At 35.2% G+C, this 24,975-nt stretch overlaps 1 protein-coding gene across 1 annotated transcript in view; it reads right to left on the reverse strand.

Moving 5' to 3' along the window:
- LOC142351613 (uncharacterized) overlaps nucleotides 1–16,428 on the reverse strand; it is a 35,113-nt gene extending 18,685 nt beyond the window's left edge. Inside the window, exons 1-6 of the mRNA XM_075403751.1 lie at nucleotides 16,351–16,428; nucleotides 12,991–13,168; nucleotides 10,745–10,758; nucleotides 10,140–10,286; nucleotides 7,019–7,369; nucleotides 3,583–3,789 (exon numbers count right to left, since the gene is read on the reverse strand). Coding sequence (XP_075259866.1) covers nucleotides 3,583–3,789; nucleotides 7,019–7,369; nucleotides 10,140–10,286; nucleotides 10,745–10,758; nucleotides 12,991–13,168; nucleotides 16,351–16,363 — 910 coding nt within the window. The 5' untranslated portion in view covers nucleotides 16,364–16,428. The remainder of the gene's footprint in view (nucleotides 1–3,582; nucleotides 3,790–7,018; nucleotides 7,370–10,139; nucleotides 10,287–10,744; nucleotides 10,759–12,990; nucleotides 13,169–16,350) is intronic.
- Nucleotides 16,429–24,975: the final 8,547 nt, after the last annotated feature.

Genomic DNA, 24,975 nt, shown 5'->3' on the forward strand with positions numbered 1-24,975 from the left:
GCATTTAACAGTGACCTGTTGCAAGCTCTTAAGAAGAAATTCTAGACGCAATTAAGCGTAAAAAAATTAAAAACCTTTAAAAATCGAAACAGCATGTTGAAAACTATGGGTAACCTAACGGAAGAGCGAAAGCAAGTCAGCATTACCTTGTATTTTATTTCTAATGCTGGAAAAAAAACCTTTTAAATTGGATTTTTCTATCTATATTATCTGTGTTGCATAAATAGGTTCAAGCTCGGACACTTATTGATTTAGCGCTATTTCCATTTTGTTGTTAGAAGTTTCTCTTGATTTGGCCTTATTTCTCATTTTAAATAAAAGTTGAGTTTCAGCAGGCGTCGTTATTAAATTTATCCCTTCAAAATTAATTTAATGTCTCAAGATCTTCACTAGTAGTATCAATAATTCCTTCAATCAAAACCCTTTCTCTGTTAGAACATGGAATTTTTCTCTTAAAATACTAACTGAATCATGCCTATTCAATCCAATCAAAATTTTCAGCAAATGCTTCAAATTTATTTCAAGTGGATCCAATGCAGTTTTAAAAGCAGTGCCGTATATTAAAACAGCATATTGATTAATTGGTTGTACATAAGTTTTGTAACATAAGAGTAATGGTTGACAAGACAGTATCTTACTGAGTCCGTAAAAAGAGCTCATGAAACTATTCAGTTTGTTGATTAAAAATTAAACGTGTTCAGTGAATTTTAACTCTCTGTTAAGAGCTAAGCCAAGATATTTGGCTCCTCTTTTTCGTTCAATAGTTTTGTTGTTGCTTTGACTAGGAAAATATCAAGGTAGTGTGGAAAATGTTTCGATGAAAGAGAAGATCAGTAAACAGCTTTTGACGAACGTTTGTCCTAAATAAAATACTTGAACCGATAGCCAAAAACTATCCAATTGTATTTACAAGTTAACCCAGGTTGTCAACAAAAAAGAAAGAGATGGGAAATAATTGGAAGCTGACATTACTCAAACCCTTTCTTATTTTTTGTAAATTTCGGGGTGAAGGTATCAACTGCGTATTCATCTTGGTGTATTTGTCTCACCCTGAAATTTTTCAGGACATCAATGGCAATTGATTTGTCTTAAAGAAAATGTTATTTTTTTCACATATGTTTTTTTGGACATTGTCTCTTTTTCTAGAAGAGCTTTTTAATAGAATGTTTTTTTCTTTTAAGCGTCTGACGTCTTTTGTTTACTAGGTAGTTTTTGTACATTAAATTAACGTGATGTTTTCATGCATATAATGAACGTTTTTTGTGCGTTAAATGCATGTTCATGTCAAATCTTTTAGATTGATTGATTCAGCATTCAATTAAGTAAAAGAACAGAGATCACATTCTACGTCAAAACATGGAAATTGTTTTTAGAATTTTATTCAACATTTAATCAAACAAAAAAAGAACTCTATGCCTACCTCTGATTGGGTACTCTTGAAACTCTATATTTCGTGGTGTGCACTGAGACAGCCGAAAGTTCACGCAGCCGAAAATAACAGTTACTTATCGACGTAATGTGATTGTTTTTTTTGCATTCATTAAATTGTGATTGATCAATCAAAAAAGGTACAGGAAAAAAGTCACATTATGTTACTAGTAAACAAAAATAGCCTACTGAGTTTTTATCGAGTTATTAGTTCATTATAAAAAAACTGAATTACCTGAGCATTTACAGACTAGTGTAAAAATCCAGGCAGTATATTTTACAGGTATTATGTTAAATGAGTAATTATTACAATATCACGAAATTTATAAAATTCAGAAGAGATAAAACACGTTTTCAATCATTAAGTAAAGAGAGATATTAACACTTGCATAAATTCCCTAGTCAAGACCAGATGGTTATCTTGCATGATCTTGCAAGATTCTTGCAAAAAATGGTTATCTTGCACGATCTTGCAAGACGATGGCTATCTTGCAAGATCTTGCAAGAAGAATGGTTATCTTGCAAGATTCTTGCAAGTTCGTTCCGGTCAAGCTCTGCTATCATTGGCTGTTTTAGACGCATTATCTTTCATTTAGCGCAAACTATTACCAAAATATAGTGGAATGAGGTTTCAGAGATCATTTGAAACAAAATTTATACCAGATAGCAGTATTTTATTACAGCCTTTGCTATTAATACTGGCTACTCTCATTTATTTACATTAATTCAATCATGCTTCAAATTTCTTGTTTTGCTACTATGGAAAACAATTTCATTTCTTTTTCTAAATTGATTCAATTTTTAGTTTGAGCGGAAGAAACCAAAGTTGATGCTATTTTGGTTGTAATTATGTATCACAATGTAAAAAAATTGATGGGAAACAATGTTCGCGTCTCATTTTGATCTTGTTCGATCATGTTCCATTTATTTGCATATTTGCAATATGAATGGTTATCTTGCAATATTCTTGCAAGATAAAGGTTTATCTTGCAAGATCTTGCAAGATTTTGGAAGAAAATCTTGCAAGACGATGTATCGTCTTGCAAGATTTTGCCAGAATCTTGCAAGATATTGCAAGATAACCATTCGTTGTCAACTGGGGTTACCAGTGCTAACAAATCCAAATTTATTTTATAATTATTGCCTTAAATAAGTTACGAAAATTTAAAGTCACGCCATGAAACTTTACCAAAACTATAATTTTTATAGCAACAAACTGTTTAAAGAAAAAATCTCTTAGATTTCTTATAAATGTATTGCGTCACTGCTCATACCCTCAGTTATGACTTGATATAAATCCTAACCAAATGAACTTTCGCTTTGAACAAATTTTATTGCTCGCTAGTAATTGCTACTCAGGCTATCTGACACTCTTAGTATTTTTCCCCTTATGTGCGCCTACTGAAATCTGAAATGCCACAATATTTTGTTACGTCTGCCATTTTCTCTAAGCCAAAGCAGCTATAGCTAATGCATGCTCGACAACTTATTATGGTAACTGTCAGTTTTCGTTTGATTTTCCCTTTACCTTCACCTGAATAACTGCCGCGCGGTTTGAACAAAGTTTGACCTGGTGATATCTAACCGGCACATCCAATCATCTAAGAGTGTTGGACGATCGACTAATCGGTGTCTTAAAAATGTCAGAACAAGTGAAAAAAACAATAAATAACAATATATAAATATTCATTGAGATATATATTTATTTAAAAAAAACAATAAATAAATATGGTACAAATAAATAAATATGGAACAATTAAATAAATATGATAAAAAACAATAAATAATTATATAATGAGATATGTATTGAATCATTAATGCATTTCGTACTTCTTAACTCTGCAAACGCAATGCTCTGCCCCCCCCCCCCCCATTCGAAGTAACTTTTTTCCAATAATTACATAAATAGGAAATAATTTAATTGTGAGGTGTTCAACTTTAACTTGGTTTAAAAGCTTTGAATAACTGCGTGGGTTAAGAGTCTGATGAAAATGTTGAAACTTGAAGATAAACAAATGAAAGTACAATTTTTTCAAATTTGTGACCGCAGAAGTAAAAACCGGCTTTCCATTCAAAATCGAACTGAAAATGTGCTATGCTATGAATGGTGTTCAACCAAAAATCGATTTTGTTTATTTCGTTATAAAAATTAACCTGCAGTTTGCGGACTCATGACTTTGACAGCGTGTAGAAGAACGTCTTTGCGTCCCTCCACTTCGAAGTATATAACCTGTTGGGGGGCCGATGCTGAGTAACACTGGGAGAGAGACTCGATTCCATCTGTGGTGTAACTGATGTCCACTCCGTTGAAACTCGTGATCGGAACCAGAGGCAACTTCGTCATCGTGACACCCCCTCCACCTGTAGTGAAATTGGGTCTGTCTTCCCTATTGTAGGATCCCCGCTCCCCAGATTAGTATGGTCATGTAACGTGCAGCCACCCCATTACCATAAATGTACCATGTTGAGCTATGACTTCATGAGTTGGGGGGGGGGGGGGGTGTATATAATGGGAAAGGAGGGTAGAATGGGAAAAACTTAATTGCCTTAGTGATCCGCCGAAGTGGACACCCCTCCGCTCTCCTATCAATTTTTGATTCTCTAGACTGTAACAGGATCCTTGCTCATCCGCTTTCGAAAAACAACAACGCTTGAAAAAACCCTACCCATTTTCAGATAGGAAAAAGACGCCGTGAATAAAATTCCCACGGAAAGGAACCCCTACTTGAATATAAGAGCTACATATTTGGCTTATCTGGGCGGCCCGTAGCACTTGATGTGAAATTATCACAACCAAATAAATTTTCGCGACCAAGGTTCAATGTTAGAATGTTTTTTTTTCTGAAGTCAATTATTTCCGTGTGAGGTGGGGGGGGGGGGGTATTTTTTAGTAGAATCAGACAGGGGGCTATATCCCGTGGAGGTTGACATCCTAGAACAACTCCCAGTAAAGTAAAACATAAACTAACAAGGAGGCTCGGCAATATGCGTTCGCACATAGAGTTCCGACCCCGCTCATCCACATTTTTGGCATAATTGTCTACAAAAAATCAGGGATTTTTCAAATTAGTATATGAACAAAAATATCGCACAGAAATACAAATGCAAATACATCAGTGCCGTAAAAAAACGCATTACATTGATGAGTTTATTAAGAAAGCGAGGCAAGACGAGCAACAAAATCAATCAGCAACAACAAACATTAATTAAATCCAAAACTTTATGTCCATTTAAAAAAAATAATAACAAGTTCAAGATAGCGTCAGATAAAACTCAAACTGAACAAAATGACTTGTACTTTACAAGAAAAGATATCAGACCAGTCGATAAATAAGCTCGGTTAAAATTAGACAAAAAAGAACAAAAATAGCAAAGTCAGTCAATTCGCTTATATTTTAAAGTAATTAAAACAATTAGTTTTAAATTAATTTCAAACAAATAATTTTACAGTTAATTTCAAAACCATTTGATATGAACTGAAAACATCCAGATGTTTTATTGTCACCGATGCCTTTATATAAGGGCTTTAAGACTGGTCTTTAGTCCTTTTTTAATGCGGTTACGAAAAGAACAACAAATAGAGACAACAAAGAAAAGTTCTATTGAAACTTGCAAGAAGACGCTGTCGAAGCCGTAAAGCCAGATTTTGACCCCCAAAACATGTTCGGTTGCGCTTTCTTTGAATGCCAATAATGTTTTATGTAACCTCTCATTAATGAGACTAGCAAAAAAAGGTTGACGAAAAAAGAAAAAATGGGGTAGAAATAAGAAAAACCTTTGAATTTTTCGAAAACAATTATTTTCAAAGTCATGAAAACCATTAGCTGCCAAGACTTCGACGCTTATCTTGCAATGACTCTCATCTTGCAAAAATCTTGCAAGATCTTGCAACATGGTGCGTAATCTTTAAGACTCGTGCAAGATTTCTCAAGATCTTGCAGGATAGCCGGCTGTAATAGACTAGGCAGACTCAAGATTGAGGTAATTCTGTTCAGGGTAATAAACAGTAAACCAAAATACTACAATTCGATGATCATTAACAACAATTCTATTATCGAGAAAAATTTGTTTCGCATGATTGTACCATTGTTGCAAATTTTGCTATGTAATTGTTACAATTTTACAAAGCTGAAGCATGCAACAAAAATTGTGCGACAAGAAAAAAGCATTTATCTATTTAGCACTTTGCTTAAGGATGATAAAAAAAAATCAGTTTACAGAGATATAGAACTGCAGTTTACTTTAAAACCATGTTCATTTTTGCATTATTCTTGTACAACTCCTGCAAATTTTTAATCACCGGTTAAGATTTCATTTTTTTTATCACTGGTTCACCAAGTAAAGATTTTAACGTTTTGGAAAGTTTTCCTTGTGGATTTAGCCGACGATTGAATGATAGTTTCAGTTCACAAAGCCTGATTTTGGGCGCTAAACGAGGGATGTCCCGCTTTTTCACCCCGATTTATATAACCCCCTGTCATTTCACCCCGATTTCAACCTTTTATAAAACAAGGACTTTCAAATTAGTGAAGTTATCACTTGGCCTTACTTCGCGGGCCAGGCCATGGCCATGTCTCAGCGGCCCGTGGGACTTGATATGAAACTATCACAGCCGAACATGAGATTAAATTATCCGCTTAACTATGACAAATAATGCTTTTTATTTTTGACTGCTAATTTGCGGGATGAATGATAGAGGGGTGAAATGACAGAGGAGTTAAATGATATGGGGTTAAGATATGCGGGGTTATTCGGGGTGCAAAAAATTGAACCTGAGCAAGAAAATATAGGAGATGAGTCTTTTGTGGCAAGTGCTCTTCGAAACGAGTCAAGCGATATACCTTCGATACATTCGGGGTAATACTTTGCATCGCAAGTGTAAACATGTGACGTCAAATGTTTCAAAAAATCTCCGCGCTTTGAACAAAGTCACAACAAAAAATGTGATTTGTTTACTCATCTAATTGTTGTGTAACGTTTTCATCAAATTGGTGAAACTGTTTTCCATTTTCCCAGTCTTTACCAGTTCTGGACAGCTGATATAACGTGTCACCTAAAGTTGAAATAAGCGAACGTTTCAAAGCCACAGGTTAGCGTTAAAAGTTCAAAGTTCAAATTTAAAACGTGTAGAAAAAATTGATGAATGAAAGCTTAATGGAAAAAACATTGACAGTCAAATGACCATATTGATGCTCAATCGCACGTTTTTGGCGTTTTTCGATCGTTCGCTTATTTCAACTTTATGGGACAGATTATATGTGATTCATCAAACTGTTGATCGGCTGAGATGATAACCATAATTATGATAACCAAGTTAATCCTACAATAATACAGATTATTTCCAAATTCAATTCATTGAATGTGTTTAGAAATAAGCTGTATTATAGCTGTATTATAGCTTACTCTAGCGGTGATCTTACATAATTTCACCGCATTCACCGCATTTCACTGCAAAATTATGTACGAAATTTGCGGTGAAAAAACTAACTTTTCACCGTTTATCTTACATATTTTCCAATTTTTTCTCGACCCAGGTTAAACTAGAAATCGTGCTAGGAACGATCTATAACTAAGCAACGGATGTACAAACCTCCACTTCCACCCGTATTCATAACTTCAGTAATCAAATCACTGAAGTCCAAGTCAGCCTGTCGAAGCTCAGAAATATCATCTGAGTTCTTGTCAATCTTTGCCATCAACAACTGCATCTGCACTGACGTCACCTGACCCACAGAACCCGATGAGTCATCCATTCCAGGGTACTCAGATGTCTCGTTAATGGTAATGACGGAATCGGATCCGGTATTGTCCGGGACATATCCGGAAAGGATAGCTGATTCCAGGATATCAACTTTGTCTTGCAAGGTGTTAAGAGCCGGGATATCTTTGTCATTGTTGTTCATATCTTGGGCCAGTTGACCAATTTCTGCTGTGTTAATGTCTGAAACAAGAAATCGGTAGTAACGTAGAAGAATATATAAAAAAGAGAGGGGGACCTAAAGATAAGATTCATGATATATTCGTTCTTCTTTTTTCAAACTGTAGATAAATCGAGATTTAGTTGAGATGAACATTGATATTATGTGGCTCTTCAATCTTGGATATAATTCTGTAAAAATTGGCTCTCGATTAACTGAAAACACTGAAACAGAAAGACTTTGATCAAATTTTAATTTTCATTATGACTGTGAACAGATACCGATATCGGATATTAAAGACCGAAAACGTGCCCATATCATATCACGAGCCATTTTTTCTTCCAAAAGTTGGGTATGTTTTTTTCTTCCTGATTTTACGAAACCAGTTGACTACTTTTTGTTCCTCTAAAAACAGGATATCAATGTTAATGAATTTTGCGGACTTTTCCATTTTTTTGCAATCAATATGCTCTCACAAGCCACAAGTAAGTTTCAAACATTGACAATGTGACTGGTGATTTTTAAACAACTGTCAGGAAAGCGGTTAGCAATCGTTTTGTAATAGTTTTTCTGGCGCTCCAGATATCCAGTTTTTCCGTAAAATTTCTCGAAGACTGCAAGTATCCAAAAAATTAATTTCTTTTCCAAACCTCCCTGTTATCAAAAAAATCTCCTCCAAAAGTATAACAAAAAAATTCATTTTTTTGGTCTACCAATAATATTTTTCTGTTAAAATATTTTGCAGAATAATAAAAATACAAAATCAAACGAATAGAAAATAATTTTAATTTCTATCTGTTGATTGGAACAGAAAGCAAAGTTTTTTCGCAAAAAAATTAGATGAATACTTTACGCATAATGTTAACAAGTTAAGCCAAAATTTTGTAATATAATACTATGGCATCAAATTATTTTTTAACTAATTATATATTGGTTATATATCTGCTGTCAACTGTCTAAAAATCAATTTCGTGAGGCAAAAAGAGTATCAATAGCAATCTTTCTACGAAAACTGCGGGCGATTTCGACGAAAATCCAATCGATGCACGTTTTCAAAAAACTTTTTAAGTGCTCCAATAAATATTAAATTGAAAATCTTCGTCATTTTGCTTTTATTGTACCCGCCAAACTCTTGCAAATTTTGAGCAACAATTTGGAGAATTTTGAAACAAAACATACAAATTTTCGCTCGCTAAAATCATCAAAATCAGACACCCTTGCAAAATAAAACAGTCGCTTGTGGTCAAATGCTATTTTTTGAAATTTCAACATTTTTTCAAAAGCATTATAAGCGCTATGTTTCGATTTAATTTTAGAAAAAAAATAAGGAGCAATAAAATTTTAATGTAATCTGATAAAAAAATTCAAAATGCAAATAATTGTCATTCAAATTAACATAGTTTTTGTGATTCGAATTCGTGATTGTGAAGCATTCATCTGATTATTCATTCAGACAAAAATATCAAAATTTGAACCCTTTTATTTTTTTTTCCATTAAAATCCAAATTTCTTTATATTGGCTTTAAAAACAATTGGACCAGCATGCAATTTTTGTAGCATGCAAGTCCCAGGAAAGTTTGAACGCATAAAAAGTCAGTGTCCTTTCTGTGCAAAATCTTTTTTCGTTTCCCCCAAAACACAATATAAAAACATCTAAAAGTACTATCACAATGGTCAGATAAAAGCATGAGTTTAGTTTCTTAATCAGACCTAAAAAGTTGTAAAAGGAGAGTTATTTAGCTCTTTTGTTCAACGGGTAGGCGAGTTTTCTTCATAAATTAAAATTACAGTGAATTAAGAGAAAAAATATTTTTGTCAATTTTTGCTGAAAATTGCCGAAACTAACTCAAATTGAGCCTAAGTTTTTGTGAGTTGCTACTTCCACGTGTACCCATATTTAAAAGCAACCCAAATAGGATATTTTCAACAATCGCCCACCCCCCTTTTGCAAAATGGGGAGGGCTATTCTTGAATAGAATTTGAGCGATTTATCAACCAATCAGAGACGACTAATAACTTTCCGTGTATGCTCATACTGTTTTGAACTGGATAGAATAAAATGCGCCATGCTAGGGCAATTAGCCTAATTTAAATACAAAGCGAAAAGAATTTCCGCCTGGTGGGTCGGTGGGCGCGCTTCGCCGCGATAACCAACCCGCGATTTCCGGATTACATTCCACGGCGCGTGGGAAGCATGGCCGTGAACAGCGGTCCGCAATTGCGCTTAAACTATATTCGGCTATCTAAACCTTAGGCCAGCTAATATTGTGGTAAAGCATAGCACAAAAAGGTGGCGATTCTCTACTAGGTACCAAAGGGGGAGGGCAATTGTTGAAAAGATCCCCCAAATATAATAATGATAAATCATGGCCTATGTTTCAAAGACTGAATTCGAGAAAAATAGAATTAACACATCAGAAATCTTGCAGAAATCAACCTAAGGTTGACAAAAAGTTAGGCGAGAACTGTAAGCTCCGATGTTTTGTCAAAATCTGTGTACCAGAATGAGAAACAGAAACTTGAGCGTACACTGGTATTATTAAAACTAAAATTGTCTTGATTTTGAAGCAAAAAGTAGGATACTTTTGTTACAGTCATAGCTAAGGAATCTATTTAAAGCAGGTCATAGTTTTTTATTGGAACCGGTATTTTTCGGAGCCTCATAATTGCCATGCCAAAAATGACATGATCAGAATCTGGCTACAGTAAAAAAACAGTCTGAAAATACTATGATTCAGCGCAATCTTTCTCTGCTGTTACTATGATCAGCGATATCAGTTGAGAGATAGATGCCTTGTTGCTGAATGACAGATGATAGAAGACTCTGAAGTGTTTCCAGTTCAGTCTCTGCCTCAGTGATGAGCATCTTAAGACTGGCCACATTGCCAGACAGTTGTACTTGCAAGTATTCGGCCGTTTGCTCCTGGCTCGTCAAACGTACTGAAAGAAACATTATGATGTAATTACACAAATGCTTTCGACATACGCGAAATAGTGCTGACAGGAACATTGGCCGACATGTTGTTTAGCCGACAGAGGAAAAATGAGAAATTCAATTGACAGCTTAGTTCTGATTGGTCGACAAATCTGATTGGTCAAATTATCAGGGTCTTCCAACCATCACAACTATCGTGCGGTTTGGTTGTCGGCTTAGATTCTCATATTTCGTTGTCAATTAATCCCTTCTCGGCCACAAAAGCTACTCAACACTCGACAAAAGCTGACGTTTTAATATCTGATAAGCAAAAATTGTGAACTCTGTTCTGAAGATATAAAATGATCTTGAGCAATTTTCGGTTTTAATGTTTTGTGCAGAAAAATTTTCCAAAATCATTTTTTTTGAAATATAATTGTAAAATACTCAGAAATTGGGAAATTGGGGAAGTATCTTGTCTCACCTTTGACGTCATCCCTGAATTGGTCATCAGATAAACAAACTCAGAAAAGTTTTCAAATCTCGAACATAATCACAAATTATCACAAGTTTTTATTCTACTCCAAAGTGGGCATGCACATGCCGTCGCCTAATATTTAACAAAATTCGGATCTATTCTGTCCCCCCTCCTCAGTGTTTTTAATTGACACCGAGTTACAAATTATATGTTGCTATATAGCACGTTACTATGTAAAAATATTGCACGTGCGCCTGAGGGTCATAAAACATATATTCCTACTAAGCTGGGGGGGGGGGCAGAATTGATCCCAAAAGTCATATGAAATTATCACAAAATTTCATTTGAGATTATTCATCATCCCCTTACATGATAACATGAAACAATTCTTCTTATGGCCCTTGCACGAAAAAATTTTTTTGTAGGATCTTGCACGTCAAATTTGTCTCCGAAAAGTTTAGAGGAATCAAATTGTGCTGTGTTCTTAGACGATAAAATCTTATATCACCAACCATACATCACCATACAATGCTTGAGATCTAAAGAACTCTGTTGTTGAAATTATATAAAAACCAAGAAAAAAACCTATTCCAAATGGTTTTTGAAAACGAGGTTTACAACGACAATTCGCATAACTAGATTTTTTTTGTTTTGAATACGTCAGTCAGATAGAATTATCCATGAGTTTTGTTTATCATATCTCACGTACTAAAAAACTACAAATTGTACTTCTGGAGGAAAAATATCTTTCATAATTTTAGAAAAAAATTCTGTCGTGCTCAGAAAACATATAAAGAGCTAGAATACCAGATGTAGTGCAATTTACTTGAAACAACACATTCCCTTTTTGAAATATATGCGTCATGGTTTATCAACCATTACATTAGTTATCTTCAAAATTGAATTTTTTTTCAACGATTTAAGTCAATAAAGGCTTTGCAAAAAAGCACCCAAATACATTTGTTGGGACTGGTTGGTAACCTTGTGGGAAGATTAACTTAAACGAATGCAAGATTTCAAACAAAATGATGTCTTGCAATATTCTTAAAAGGTTGTTATATCCAAGCTCTTCAGCTTCCATTGATTTTTTGGACCTATTCTGTTCCCTCTATTTTTAAGAACCCAGTTAGAACTTATATTCTGTGATATAGCACGTTACTATGCTGGAAAATTTTACCTGCGTCTGGGGGCGTAAAAGATATATGCTCACTAAGCTGGGGGCGGAAAAACATACTTAATTACAAATTGTTCCCACAATTTTCAGCTTCGTCATTCTAACAATTTGTGCACAGATTATCCTTTTTTAATTAAGTTGATCAAATTTACCAATGTAAATTTTTGCCAATGTAAATATCATTTTTTCAAATTAAAATTAATTCAAAACATCACTTTCATTATTCCTCATCGTTGTGTTTCCTTTCGTTGTGTTTTTGAAATTGAAATCTCAAAACTTCTACAAACAAATTACTAGGACTAGAATTTTTGTCCCATTAAATTACTAAAAATTTGGAACACTGAATCGTTTCTGCGAACAAATTTTTTGATCTTTCGTAAAAAATTACTCCAAACTTGTCTTGCAAGATTGTTTTTTTGGAGTAGTATTTTTTACGGGCCAAGTTGATGGAGTAGTACTTTTTCCAAAGATCAAAACTTGTTTCCTAAAAACGACTCAATGTTCCAACTGTTTAGTTCTTTAGTGGGACAAGAAAATTCTAGTCGTAATATTTTTTGTACTCAAATTTTGTCAAAACTATTTGCACTCAATCAATCAAAAATCTTCCCCTGCAAGATCTTGCTTTTTTTGTAAGAAAATCTTGCATTAACTTCAACTGTAATCTCGCAGGATCTTACAAGAAAAGCAGTTGAAGTGGACTGTTGGGAATACAGGGAAAACAACTTTACTCAACCTGAAATGCCTGAATTGAAACAGAAAATTTAAGATGAGAACAGTTCATTAATAAAAACTAATTTGTATTGTTTTCTGAATTCGCAAATCAGTAATGCGATGGCTTTTTATGCAATTATTCAGAAATCAGGCTTTCTTTCATTTTTGACTCATTGGCAGGTTGTTTTCAGCTATCGTAACATCACGTTAAATTTGAACAAGTTCTGTCTGGAACGTTTTTACTTTTTGCGACAAAATTGAAACAAAACCAATCTAGCGAAAACTTTCAGATAATGGTCATTCGTTTTATTTCCAAAAAAGAGTTTGTTTATTCCAAAAAAAATCAGAGTTTGTTTATAATTTTTACATCGAGTTGTCAATCCACATGCTGAAAATGAAGAACTGATTCATTCCAATGACCCCCACCACAACCAGCAGAAACACCAGTCTGACCAGTTTAGCAATCTTAGGGTTTCTCAATCCACTGTTTGGTTCAGTGTCCCTGTAGAGAAATTGAGGAGACCTCACGTCCATTTTGTCAGTACCTGAAAAAGACGTTTCTGTTCACAAAAAGCGGACTTTATGGTTAAAAGACAATTTGCCCAATGTCATTATACCCAATGCTATTTTACCCAATGCCATTTACCCAATTCCATTATACCCAATGCCATTTTACCCAATGCCAATCTGCCCAACACTCTTCGACTTTTCCGTTCATTAATCCGATTACAAATTAGCAGTCGCACTACAAGGATGTTTTAACATAGTAAAGTAGACAACATAATGCAATGTTTCCCTAATGTAGTAGCTCCATGTCAATTCCAGGGGTCACTTTGTTATGCTAAATAGTCGTTTCAATAACTTCTTTTTTTCGTAATTCGTTCCTGGCAATATAGGGTCTGACATTGTGTTAAATGGAAATTTGAGTATATTGGCAACAGGTATAATGGCATTGTGTATAGTAGCGTTGTGTAAATTGGAATTGCGTATATTGTCATGATACCGAAATACAAACAACAAAAATTGATAAAATTAAGTTAAACAAGTTAAATGCAAGTGAAGTTGAAATTATGGCAGTCATTACAAATTTTACAAATTTTAAAACCCAAACTCAAGTTAAATCAAAAATTTATATATCAAATTTGCCGAGGTGGTTTTTACCTAACGTCTTTGTACGCTCCGTTAAAGTTAAGATAGAAAACGATTAAAGGATATTTGCGCAAAGTGAAGGTTTAAATTGAGATTGCGATGTCTTAACTTTCAACGTTAAGTTGAAGTTAAGTTAGCGTAAACTCAGGCGGGTTAAGGAAATGTAGATTTATTTTAACTTTTCAGGTGAAATGTATTTTTTCTACATTAAAAATGTCGTCTTAAGAAGTTTTAATCTTCCAAAAAAAGTTGTCTTAAGAAGTTTTAAGTTGTGATTAAGAAGTTTTGCTCTTCTATTGCCGTGACTTCGTTCATATAATGTGCACAAAAGTTTCGCGTAGCTTCCTTGTATAATCATAGCTGCTCATACTTTTCAAAAATTAAAGGAAATTTGTGTTGATTCAGTAGAAAAAAAAACAACTGATGTTTTGCATAGCGGATGGCATTAGTTTTCACATAGTATATTTGACATTGGTTAATTTGGCCTCCCCGGGTTTCTCGTCATACAAAACTCTTAGCAGCCATACTAGCTGATCAATTATTTTTACTAGGTCATGCACGATTTTTATGATTCATCATATATCATCCTTGAAAGACTACAAAGAAAAGTCAAACCGTGTTGATTTATATTGAAGGTTTGGTATTTTGTCTTTGGGAAAAAAGCTTTAGGTTTTTTGTTCTAAACACGAGTGAATTTACTCAAAACTGACTTGAGCCGATTCAAACGTGGAGACACTCTCCCGTGGAATGAAAAAATCCAAAGAGTGCACTTACACAACAGATTGTAACAATAGCAAAAAGTTCATGAGTTTTGTTGAAAAACTTTGGTGCGACTCCGTTATCTAAATTTATCAAAATTTGATCATCACAACTTTTTTTTGTAATTTTAACATCAAAAAACTAATCTGGACATTTTTGGCTATTTTGTGCCTTTTTCAAATTGTATTGAACGTTTTTCAATGTATTTTGTTCTCTTTTTGAGCAAATTTTTCCGACCCATTTACAAACAAATTTTTCCGACATATTTTTTGAAGTTCTTTTGACTTGTCATGACTTGGAGAATTCTGAAATTGATTTTGCATCAAATCTTCGTGGTTCTATTTCACAAAGTGCTAATTTTTGAAAGCAAAACCTTCTCCTTAACGTGTTGTGTATGGTTCCCTATCACAACAAATTGCTTGTTCTGAAAACAAAAAATACTTATTAATTTTTGACAACTTGACCTAAAGGAAGAAATGAAGAAAAAGAAATTGCTCGGAGTTTTAGTTTTAATGTCTTCATCTTGTTTTGTAGCAGCAACAAATCTGTTTTTTTTTGTAGTTCCAATTTGCTTGAAGAATCTAAAAAGCTTTGAGAAACCTCAAAAATATTTTTTTTGACTCGTAAGCTAAACAAAATGTTACCAAAATCAAAAATAAACAGAAAACATCGTTATCTTTTTTTTCTATTGATAATAATTATCATCTCCTATACAGTAGAAAAAGTTGCAGTTGCAATTAATTTTTATGCAGTTGCAAATAATTTTTATGACCGATGCCGCACGTCGAACGCAAGCCGCTTCGTCATGGTTTCAAAAATTGGAAAAACCCATAAAACCCCTAGATTTGGATTCATGCGCAACTTATGGAATTAGGAGTTTAACTTGTTTATCTTGTCCCCCGTTCTCAAAGCCATCGCAAAAAAGCACTTACGAAAAGAGAAGTAATTAAAGGCCGTAAAAAACGCTAAATTAAGATTTTAAAAAATCTCTAAATGAAACAGACCAACTGCAAAAATCCATCCTTCATTTAATGGCAAGAAATAAAGTTCTCAAGATCCAAATGAGCATTGATTCTCACGCATCAATTATCTCTTTGTAAAGAAAAAAAACGGTAAAATGTCAATGTGAATCAAAAATATTCTTTCAATGAGTGTCGGCAAAACTTTTCCTTTTTAATGTCTTCAAAACCAGTTTTTTTGCAGCCAAAAAATAGAGAATGACTCTTCTGTTATGTTTCACAAACCTTTTTTAGCCTTTGGGTCCACAGAAGGAAAAAAAAATTTTATGAAAATTGAGAGAAATTATCAATATTAGCAATAAAATTTTTCTTGCGTACCAGCTATGGAAAACAAAACGATTAAGTTCATCCCCGAACAAATTGTATTTGAACAAATTAAATGGGCAGCTAGGAAAAGGAGCTAAAGTCTGATAATGATTATTTATTGTCTGGATGGGCATGATTATTACGAAACTTCGAGCAAACAGATCACGAGCAATAACCAAACTGCGAGTTTCTGAAAGGACCTTGACCATAGTTGATTTTTGTCTTGATGGGTCTGGTCAACAGCGCACACCTTGATCTGAGCAGCATGTCTTAGCCTAACTACAAAACCAGAAAAATTTGTCTTTTTAAATGCAAATTATAGGAATAACAATTTTTTGCTATGAATGATTATTTTTTTCAAATTTTTTGGACGCGCAGATTCCAATAGGTTTATATGAAGCTTAACTGTTATGATAATTTCATTGCATAGCTGTTGATAGAGCTAAACGATAATTTATTTTATATGTTGTGTTGTTAAAATAATAGTTACTTACCATTCGCCGTCATTCCGCTCGCTAAAATTTTTTATAACCAAATAGCAAATAAACAAATGATTCAAATGAAAATCTGATACCAATCTTATTGAATACCGTAAGGACCTACTCGAGAGTTCAACTTGCAGAAATTTTCCAGCAGTGAATGATTTGAAAATTTGCATTTGAATTTTTTTTCTCAAAAACCACAATTATTTTGCAGAGTTGCTAAGTTTTATTTAACGGCACAGGAAAACGTAAGCTTCACTCTTTCCATTAATTTTGTGCATTTAATTTGTCGGTTAGTTAGTTGCCGCAGCATTCTTTGAAATAACAAATCTTTTTGCAAGTAAGAAAAAAAAAGCGCGACGAAGTACTTTAAATTGGGCGCCACTTAGTTCACTTCTCCCAATCACTCTACTTGAACCTCATTAATTGTTTGTCAGTAATAGTTTGCTAAAATTATTGATGATTTTTTCCTGTTTTATAACCAAAAACCTTATAACCGTCTTTCAGGTTTTCATAATTAATTTTTTTTAAAAATAAAACTTCAAAATACACCATTTATTTGATATTATATCCCGGAAAAGGAGGCGAGATGATTTTGGTTGAAATAAAATGTTCCGCCGGCTCTCATCAACAAAATTCTGAAAGCGGTAAAAGTTTAACTCAAAGTCTGAATATAAAAATGGATGGGTTTTTCAAAATGACAGTATCAGTAGAAATGTATAAAGTCAATATCTTGAACAAATTATGGCTACACTGTTCCACAGTAAATTGACAGCCAATTGCCTTTTTCTCCGAAAGACGACTGGGTTTTTCAGATTTTCCAGACAATTTTTCCAGACAAATGGTTGCTTTATTGCGCGGACAAATAACGGCTCTCGTGAGACAGTCGACTATTTCCACATACAACTGATTTTTCCGATTCTTTAAAACTTTCTGAAGGTTATCAGCCGTTGGCAAACTATCTCTTCTTCAAAAATAAAAACTTTTTGATCAAAATAGAAAAAAACTTCAAAGGGACTATATATCATTTAAAGAAAAGAGTTAACAAGATTAAGGTAACTATACAGCAGCTTCGTAAAATGTAAAAAACGTTTTTAGGGACTATTTGCACTAAAAAATATGCTTCTTGCTTCTTGTAGAAAGCATAAGAATAAACTCAATAGAAATTTCATAACCAGATAGCGCTAGTTAAGTCAAATAATTTAGGTCAAATTAGACAAGTTAATTAGGTGTTTGAAATAAACTTTCTTTCTTAAAGGGTTATTGATTTGAAGGCGCCAGAGAGGGGAGTTGAATGATATATCTTAAACAAACAAATTGATGAACAAAAGCATATTGAGCTGTCGATATCTTTCGTTTACTTAGCAAAGTTGAAACTCTGCATCAGACCAAAGTCGAAATGAGTGATTTAAGTTTAGAAGAAAAGTAGAGAGCGAACATTTGAAGTGAACTAGATACTTTGAACAGAATTGGAATTTCAATTTGAACCAAATTAAAGTGTGATTTCAAATTTACAAAATAATTGGCAATTCCAAACTTGGTACGTTCAACTCTTTAATTTATAATCGTCATTGGAATCTGAAATTTTGTGGGGATATTCCCCTTATGATTGTTGATATATAATAGGGATACACAGCCGTATATACGTTTCTGATGTGAGTTATTAGCACCGGAATTGGTGTTATTTGACGGTTTTTGATACTTTGCAGTTTAATTTTTATAGTTTATGGATAAAATAACGGTATAAACCAGTCGTACTAGCATGTACTTTGCGCAAAAATGTATTGGGTGATCATGGGAATGGTTTAGAAAGTTTTGTGAGAAATTTATTTGCAGTTTGAAATAAGAAGAGGCAAGTTATCAGTTTTTCGAAATACCCTACCGATAAAAAGTTGTCCGACCCCCCCCCCCCGGGATAGGAAGGTGTTATTGGTTGATAACTGTTTAATGATTGGGAGGTACACCTAGTGGTCCTCTATTGCGAGAATAATTTTCAGGCGAATCTGACCACCCACCCTCCAGTTATTAACACCGGAAGTAGTTTGATTTGAGGGTTTTTAGGTATTTTATTGTGAAATATGAATGTTTGAGTCAGAAATAAGGCGATTAATCAGTTGTAATGTCCTGCACGTATGAATTAATGTTTTTGCATGATCTTGGGAAGGGTTTAGGATGTAAAATGTCGATTTTTAAGTATATTGGTAATTATCACAAGAATGTAGTTAGCACCTAAAATGAAATAGTATTTTTTCGAAAAGTTGACGTCGGATTGACCTGAAAATTAGGGGATAGACTAATTTGGGTACGAGGAATCCGATTTTAAGGTCAGATTTGACCCCACACCAACCTGCACAGAACTAGCGCACGCCGATGCTGCGGAACATAAAATTTGAATTGCTCGTGGAGTATTGGTAGTAGCCTTATGATTTTTGGAGGGTTAGTGTAACTTTTTAAGGGCTTTCGATTGGTGATATTTTCAATTCCAGATTTCGACCGGAAGTTGGTGCTTCGGGAAAACCCGAGTGCCGAAAACCGGAAATTGGCCTTTTTGAGCGGCCGAATGACTTTGAAATGGTATTAATATGATAACCTGGGACAGTTAATGCCAAAAAAAACCACCCCGGTCAATTTTGACGAACTCGGATTTTTCGGGTTTCGACACCCACGACTCGTTAAAAATTTTTAAATTGCAAACGACTCGCAACGGTTGATCCGTTGGTCATGAAACTTGGCAGGCAATTTGGTGGCACCTTATAGTTACTATAAAACTTTACCCGAAGACGTTTTGATTTCTACTTTGCAAGTTATTAACTTTGGAAATTTGGGGTCATCCGGGAGGTCGATGAAAAGTGTGCGCGGTTATTGCTCGTGTTCCATTAGGAGTTAGGTGATAAAAATTGGTGGGTAGGTGTAACTATGGAATGGACTTTCCGCGCCAGGAGTTATTTTTTACTAAATTGACCCTTCATCTTCAACTATTGACCTCTAATTGACCACTAGAGGTCACACTTTTGGGTTTTTAGGAATATTAGATTTTTCGGCGGTTTTTAACTGGGGAATTGCATGAAATGTTGAGAAGGCTCAGAATGGCAATTGCTCTTAGCTTTGGGGTTGAGTTTAGTTATTTGTTCAACACAAGATTTTTGACAGGGGTTGATTGCAGCTAGTTATTTTTATAGCCGAAAGAGAGGTATAAGAACTTTTCAGAGTAACGTTCAATGTTTACTAAGCAAACACTGATTGTCATGTCAAGTGCATAATTAAGATAAAGCGAAGTGGGTTTGTTTACATATGAGTTCAAAGGTCGTTTACTTAAGATAAGGAGAAAGTTGAAAAATGGTTCGTAGCAGTTGAATGACAAAGCATAATTTGATATTGGTTGTTTGCATAGCAAACAAAACCCTCCTACGGAATGTGACAGATTGCAAGTGTAAGTTGCAATGTTTACTTAAGAGATTAAAGTTTGTTTGCTTAAGATAAGAGCGGATTAGTTGAGTATAAATTGAAGTGACACAGTGAGAGAGACAGAGAAAGAGAGAGATGTTGGAGAAATCTGTGAGAATTCTGAAGTTTGAACACAAGAGAGTTTTCTGCACAAGAGACAAAAAGCTTTGATTTAGTGGGACTAAACTTTAAAGAGATTAAGAGTGAGATTGAACTGTGGGAGTTTGTAATTGCAAGACCAGTTGGGATACTGTGAGCGGTTTTGATTTAGTTCATTTGGGAAGTGAACCACGGATATTGATATTATTATTCTAATTACTATTATAAATTGTCTTGAATTTGTCTTTTCCATTGCTGTGCAAGTAATTCTCTTACATTCGTTACCCATTTAACTAGAATTGATATTACGAGCCCCATTGTGAATTAACTTATTTCAAGGCAATCTAATTTGCAACAAAATACAAGAGTGGAAGAGGGGAAATAGCAGAGTAACAAATTAACGCTTGCTTCACCAATTCAAAGCCTTTGGTTTATTTTATTTGATCGATCTTCTGGGCGACAAATCCCCCTCATTGTTAGCCTAGTTAGAAATTCAGAAGACGACAGTGGCGCTCCTGGGTGGGCTTCATTTCTTTGTTACTTTTTGCTGTGGATTATTTTCTGATTAGTTGAAGAGCGTGCAATATTCGTTGGAGAAACTGCTGAGAGCACACCGACAGTTGATTTAAATTTGCGATTTGACTTACCAATAGTTTGATTTTGTTTGGTTATCAATTGGTGAAGCGTTTTCCTTCACCAGGCTACGAAGTTTGGGAAGATTGGCGTGAACATTATTTGAGCACGGGCATGAAGCTCGGATGGACGGAAGAAGAGATGATGAAGTGGTTGCCTACAAAATTGTGTTGTTGTGCTTTGAATGCAGTAAGTGATTTACCAAGAGGTTATTGGCGGTCGACTCCAGGGAAGCAAGCATGGACACTGTCAGAAACGCTATATCAGTTTGACTTACGATTGTCTGACAATCCACTTTTTTATGAGCGAAGCTACAATATGTTCGTTAGAGGGAAAGCGGGAAGTAGGGCAGAATTAAATGGAACCAGTGACACTATTGACACTATGGATCAGAGAACGGGGCAGCAGTATGCTCAAAGGCACGTAATTGATACAAGTAGTAGCGTTGATACTTCTTTAATGGATGAAATTCGGCCACCCGGCAAAAGTTGTGAAGGGTTTGGCATTGGGTCCAGCTGTGGTGTCTCAAGAAAAGAAGCCTTTAGTGAAGATTTGTTCGGAGAAGTTGAAGATACGAGAGTTGCTGAAAAAAGTAGTCGAATAAGAATTCCAGATTACGGCGATGAAGTGCAAAATGGAACTGAGGCGGAGTTCACGGAGGAAGTTTCTGGTCAAACAAATCAGGAAATTTATAAAGCAGAGCTAAGCAAAAATGATAACAGTGGCAATGACAGAAAATTCGAATACAGATTTTTTGGATGTAGAGAATTTTGATGACAACGAAGCGAGGAGCGAGACAAGTTTTGCTGGGAGTTTGAACTCAGTAGCATGCGGCAATGTAGCTGCATTAGCGATCAATTTTGGCTGTGGTGTCAAAGCTAGCAGACGCGATATGTTGGGAGCCTGGGCCTTGATGGAGCTAAAGACAGGAGGGTCATACCAGAAGTTCTGTAATGCGACACACGTGGCTGATGAGACACAAATTTGTACAACTGAATGCACTGTGGACACTTTGGAGAATTGGAAAGGTTCAGGAGATATTGATCGGTAGTTGGTATCTGAAACACAGAAGGGTCAACACGATAAGGCAGCAGGTGACCGGAGTAATTTTGCACAGTTGGGAAAGGAGCTGGAGGAATGGGTGCAATCGCAATTGCATGAAAGTCAGCTATGTGATAGTGTTTGGTCAAACCAACGGATGAGCATCAAAAGGAAAGTGCTGGAGTTGACAGAGGAGGGAAATCCGATCAGAAGTCTGCCGCTAAAGTGTTGCACAGTAGGGTTCATGATGATAAACAGCCTAAGAAGGAGGATTCAAGGGGTGTTTCGATGGCAGTTGAACAGAAAGTGGAGAGAAGGATTGCATCGCGATATCCGGAGATTGCAAGGCTATTAATGGAAAACCGATTGTTGAGCCGGAAAGAGAAGTGGAGCCGTTTGCAAGCATCAAGACAGCAGCCAAGGCAGGATTACAGAAGAAATGTTAGCTACAGTGGAAGAAGAGATGGACATCCATTCAAGCATCAGAGGAAGAAGGTTTTCATGTACAGGTGCACGAATGTATGATGCTAGGGACGTTGACAGCTAAGTTATTCAATTCTTTTTACCCAATTTTTGCCTACATTGTATTAATCTATTTTAACAAGACAAGTTGATCAAGCACTATAGCCGTAGAAATTTTTTTTTAAAAAAAGATGATTTAGGGAACTGTGTAGTTTTGGTAGATCTATTTTCCGATCTGTTTTTTTTAATTTAGTGATTTTGGGGTTCCCAGGGAGGATGTTTGTCAGAGGTTATAGAGTTTGATCAAGAGTCAATGTTGTTGAATTAGGTAGAATATATTAAAATGTGAAACTGCAGGAGTGTTTTCCAATCTGATTTAATCAACCGCTATTGAAAATTTTGCTGCAGTTAGTTTATATTAACCCGGAGCTAAAGCAAAATGGTTCACTTCACTTGGTCGGCTATTATTAAAGTGCGTAGGAGTAGGTTAATCGGGTCACAGGATAAGGTTTCGCAAATATTCATGAGAATAATAATCTAGGAGGGAGGAGTGTAGAAAGCACAAGAATAAATTCAATAGAAATTTCATAACTAGATAGCGCTAGTTAAGTCAAATAATTTTGGTCAAATTAGACAAGTTAATTAGATGTTTGAAATAAACATTCTTTCTTAAAGTGTTATTGTTTTGAAGGCGCCAGAGAGGGGAGTTGAGTGATATACCTTAAACAAATAAATTGATGAACAAAAGCATATTGAGCTGTCGATATCTTTCGTTTACTTAGCAAAGTTGAATTTCCGCATCAGGCCAAAGTCGAAATGAGTGATTTAAGTTTAGAAGAAAAGTAGAGAGCGAACATTTGAAGTGAACTAGATACTTTGAACAGAATTGGAATTTCAATTTGAACCAAATTAAAGTGTGATTTCAAATTTACAAAATAATTGGCAACTCCAAATTTGGTATACTAAACTCTTTAATTTATAATCGTCCTTGGAATCTGAAATTTTGTAGGGATATTCTCCTTATGATTGTTGATATATAATAGGGATACGCAGCCGTATATACGTTTCTGATGTGAGTTATTAGCACCGGAAGTGGTGTTATTCGACGGTTTTTGATACTTTGCACTATAATTTTGATAGTTTATGGATAAAATAACGGTATAAACCAGTCGTACTAGCATGTCCTTTGTGCAAAAATGTATTGGGTGATCATGGGAATGGTTTAGAAAGTTTTGTGAGAAATTTATTTGCATTTTGAAATAAGAAAAGGCAATTTATCAGTTTTTCGAAATACCCTACCGATAAAAAGTTGTCCGACCCCCCCCCCCCCCCCTCCCCACCGGGATAGGAAGGAGTTATTGGTTGATAACTGGTTAATGATTGGGAGGTACACCTAGTGGTCCTCTATTGCGAGAATAATTTTCAGGCGAATCCGACCGCCCACCCTCCAGCTATTAACACCGGAAGTAGTGTGATTTGAAGGTTTTTAGGTATTTTATTGTGAAATATGATTGTTTGAGTCAGAAATAAGGCGATTAATCAGTTGTAATGTCCTGCACGTATGAATTATTGTTTTGCATGATCTTGGGAAGGGTTTAGTATGTAAAATGGCGATTTTTAAGTATATTGGTAACTATCACAAGAATGTAGTTAGCACCTCAATTGAAATAGTATTTTTTCGAAAAGTTGACGTCGGATTGACCTGAAAATTGGGGGATAGACTAATTTGGGTACGAGGAATCCGGTTTTAAGGTCAGATTTGACCCCACATCAACCTGCACGGAACTAGCGCACGCCGGTGCTGCGGAACGTAAAATATGAACTGCTCGTAAGGTATTGGTAGTAGCCCTATGATTTTTGGAGGGTTAGTGTAACTTTTTGAGGGCTTTCGATTGGTGATATTTTCAATCCCAGATTCCGACCGGAAGTCGGTGCTTCGGGACAACCTGAGTGCCGAAAACCGGAAATTGGCCTTTTTGAGCGGCCGAATGACTTTGAAATGGTATTAATATGATAACCTGAGACAGTTAGTGACAAAAAACAACCACCCCGGTCAATTTTGACGAACTCGGATTTTTCGGGTTTCGGCACCCACGACTCGTTAAAAATTTTTAAAGTGCAAACGACTCGCAACGGCTAATCCGTTGGTCATGAAACTTGGCAGGCAAGTTGGTGGCACCCTATAGTTACTATAAAACTTTACTTGAAGACGTTTTGACCATTACTTCGCAAGTTATTAAGTTTGGAAATTTGGGGTAATCCGGGAGGTCGATGAAAAGTGTGCGCGGTTATTGCTCGTGTTCTATTAGGAGTTAGGTGATAAAAATTGGTGGGTAGGTGTAACTATGGAAGGACTTTCCGCGCCAATAGTTATTTTTTACTAAATTGACCCTTCATCTTCAACTATTGACCTCTAATTGACCACTAGAGGTCACACTTTTGGGTTTTTAGGAATATTAGATTTTTCGGCGGTTTTTAACTGGGGAATTGCATGAAATGTTGAGAAGGCTCAGAATGGCAATTGCTCTTAGCTTTGGGGTTGAGTTTAGTTATTTGTTCAACACAAGATTTTTGACAGGGGTTGATTGCAGCTAGTTATTTTTATAGCCGAAAGAGAGGTATAAGAACTTTTCAGAGTAACGTTCAATGTTTACTAAGCAAACACTGATTGTCATGTCAAGTGCATAATTAAGATAAAGCGAAGTGGGTTTGTTTACATATGAGTCCAAAGGTCGTTTACCTAAGATAAGGAGAAAGTTGAAAAATGGTTGGTAGCAGTTGAATGACAAAGCATAATTTGATATTGGTTGTTTGCATAGCAAACAAAGCCCTCCTATGGAATGTGACAGATTGCAAGTGTAAGTTGCAATGTTTACTTAAGAGATTAAGGTCTGTTTGCTTAAGATAAGAGCGTATTGGTTGAGTATAAATTGAAGTGACACAGTGAGAGAGACAGAG

The sequence above is a fragment of the Convolutriloba macropyga genome, chromosome 13 (assembly GCF_964194025.1).
Source record: "Convolutriloba macropyga chromosome 13, txConMacr16.3, whole genome shotgun sequence".
Lineage (NCBI taxonomy): Eukaryota > Metazoa > Xenacoelomorpha > Acoela > Convolutidae > Convolutriloba > Convolutriloba macropyga.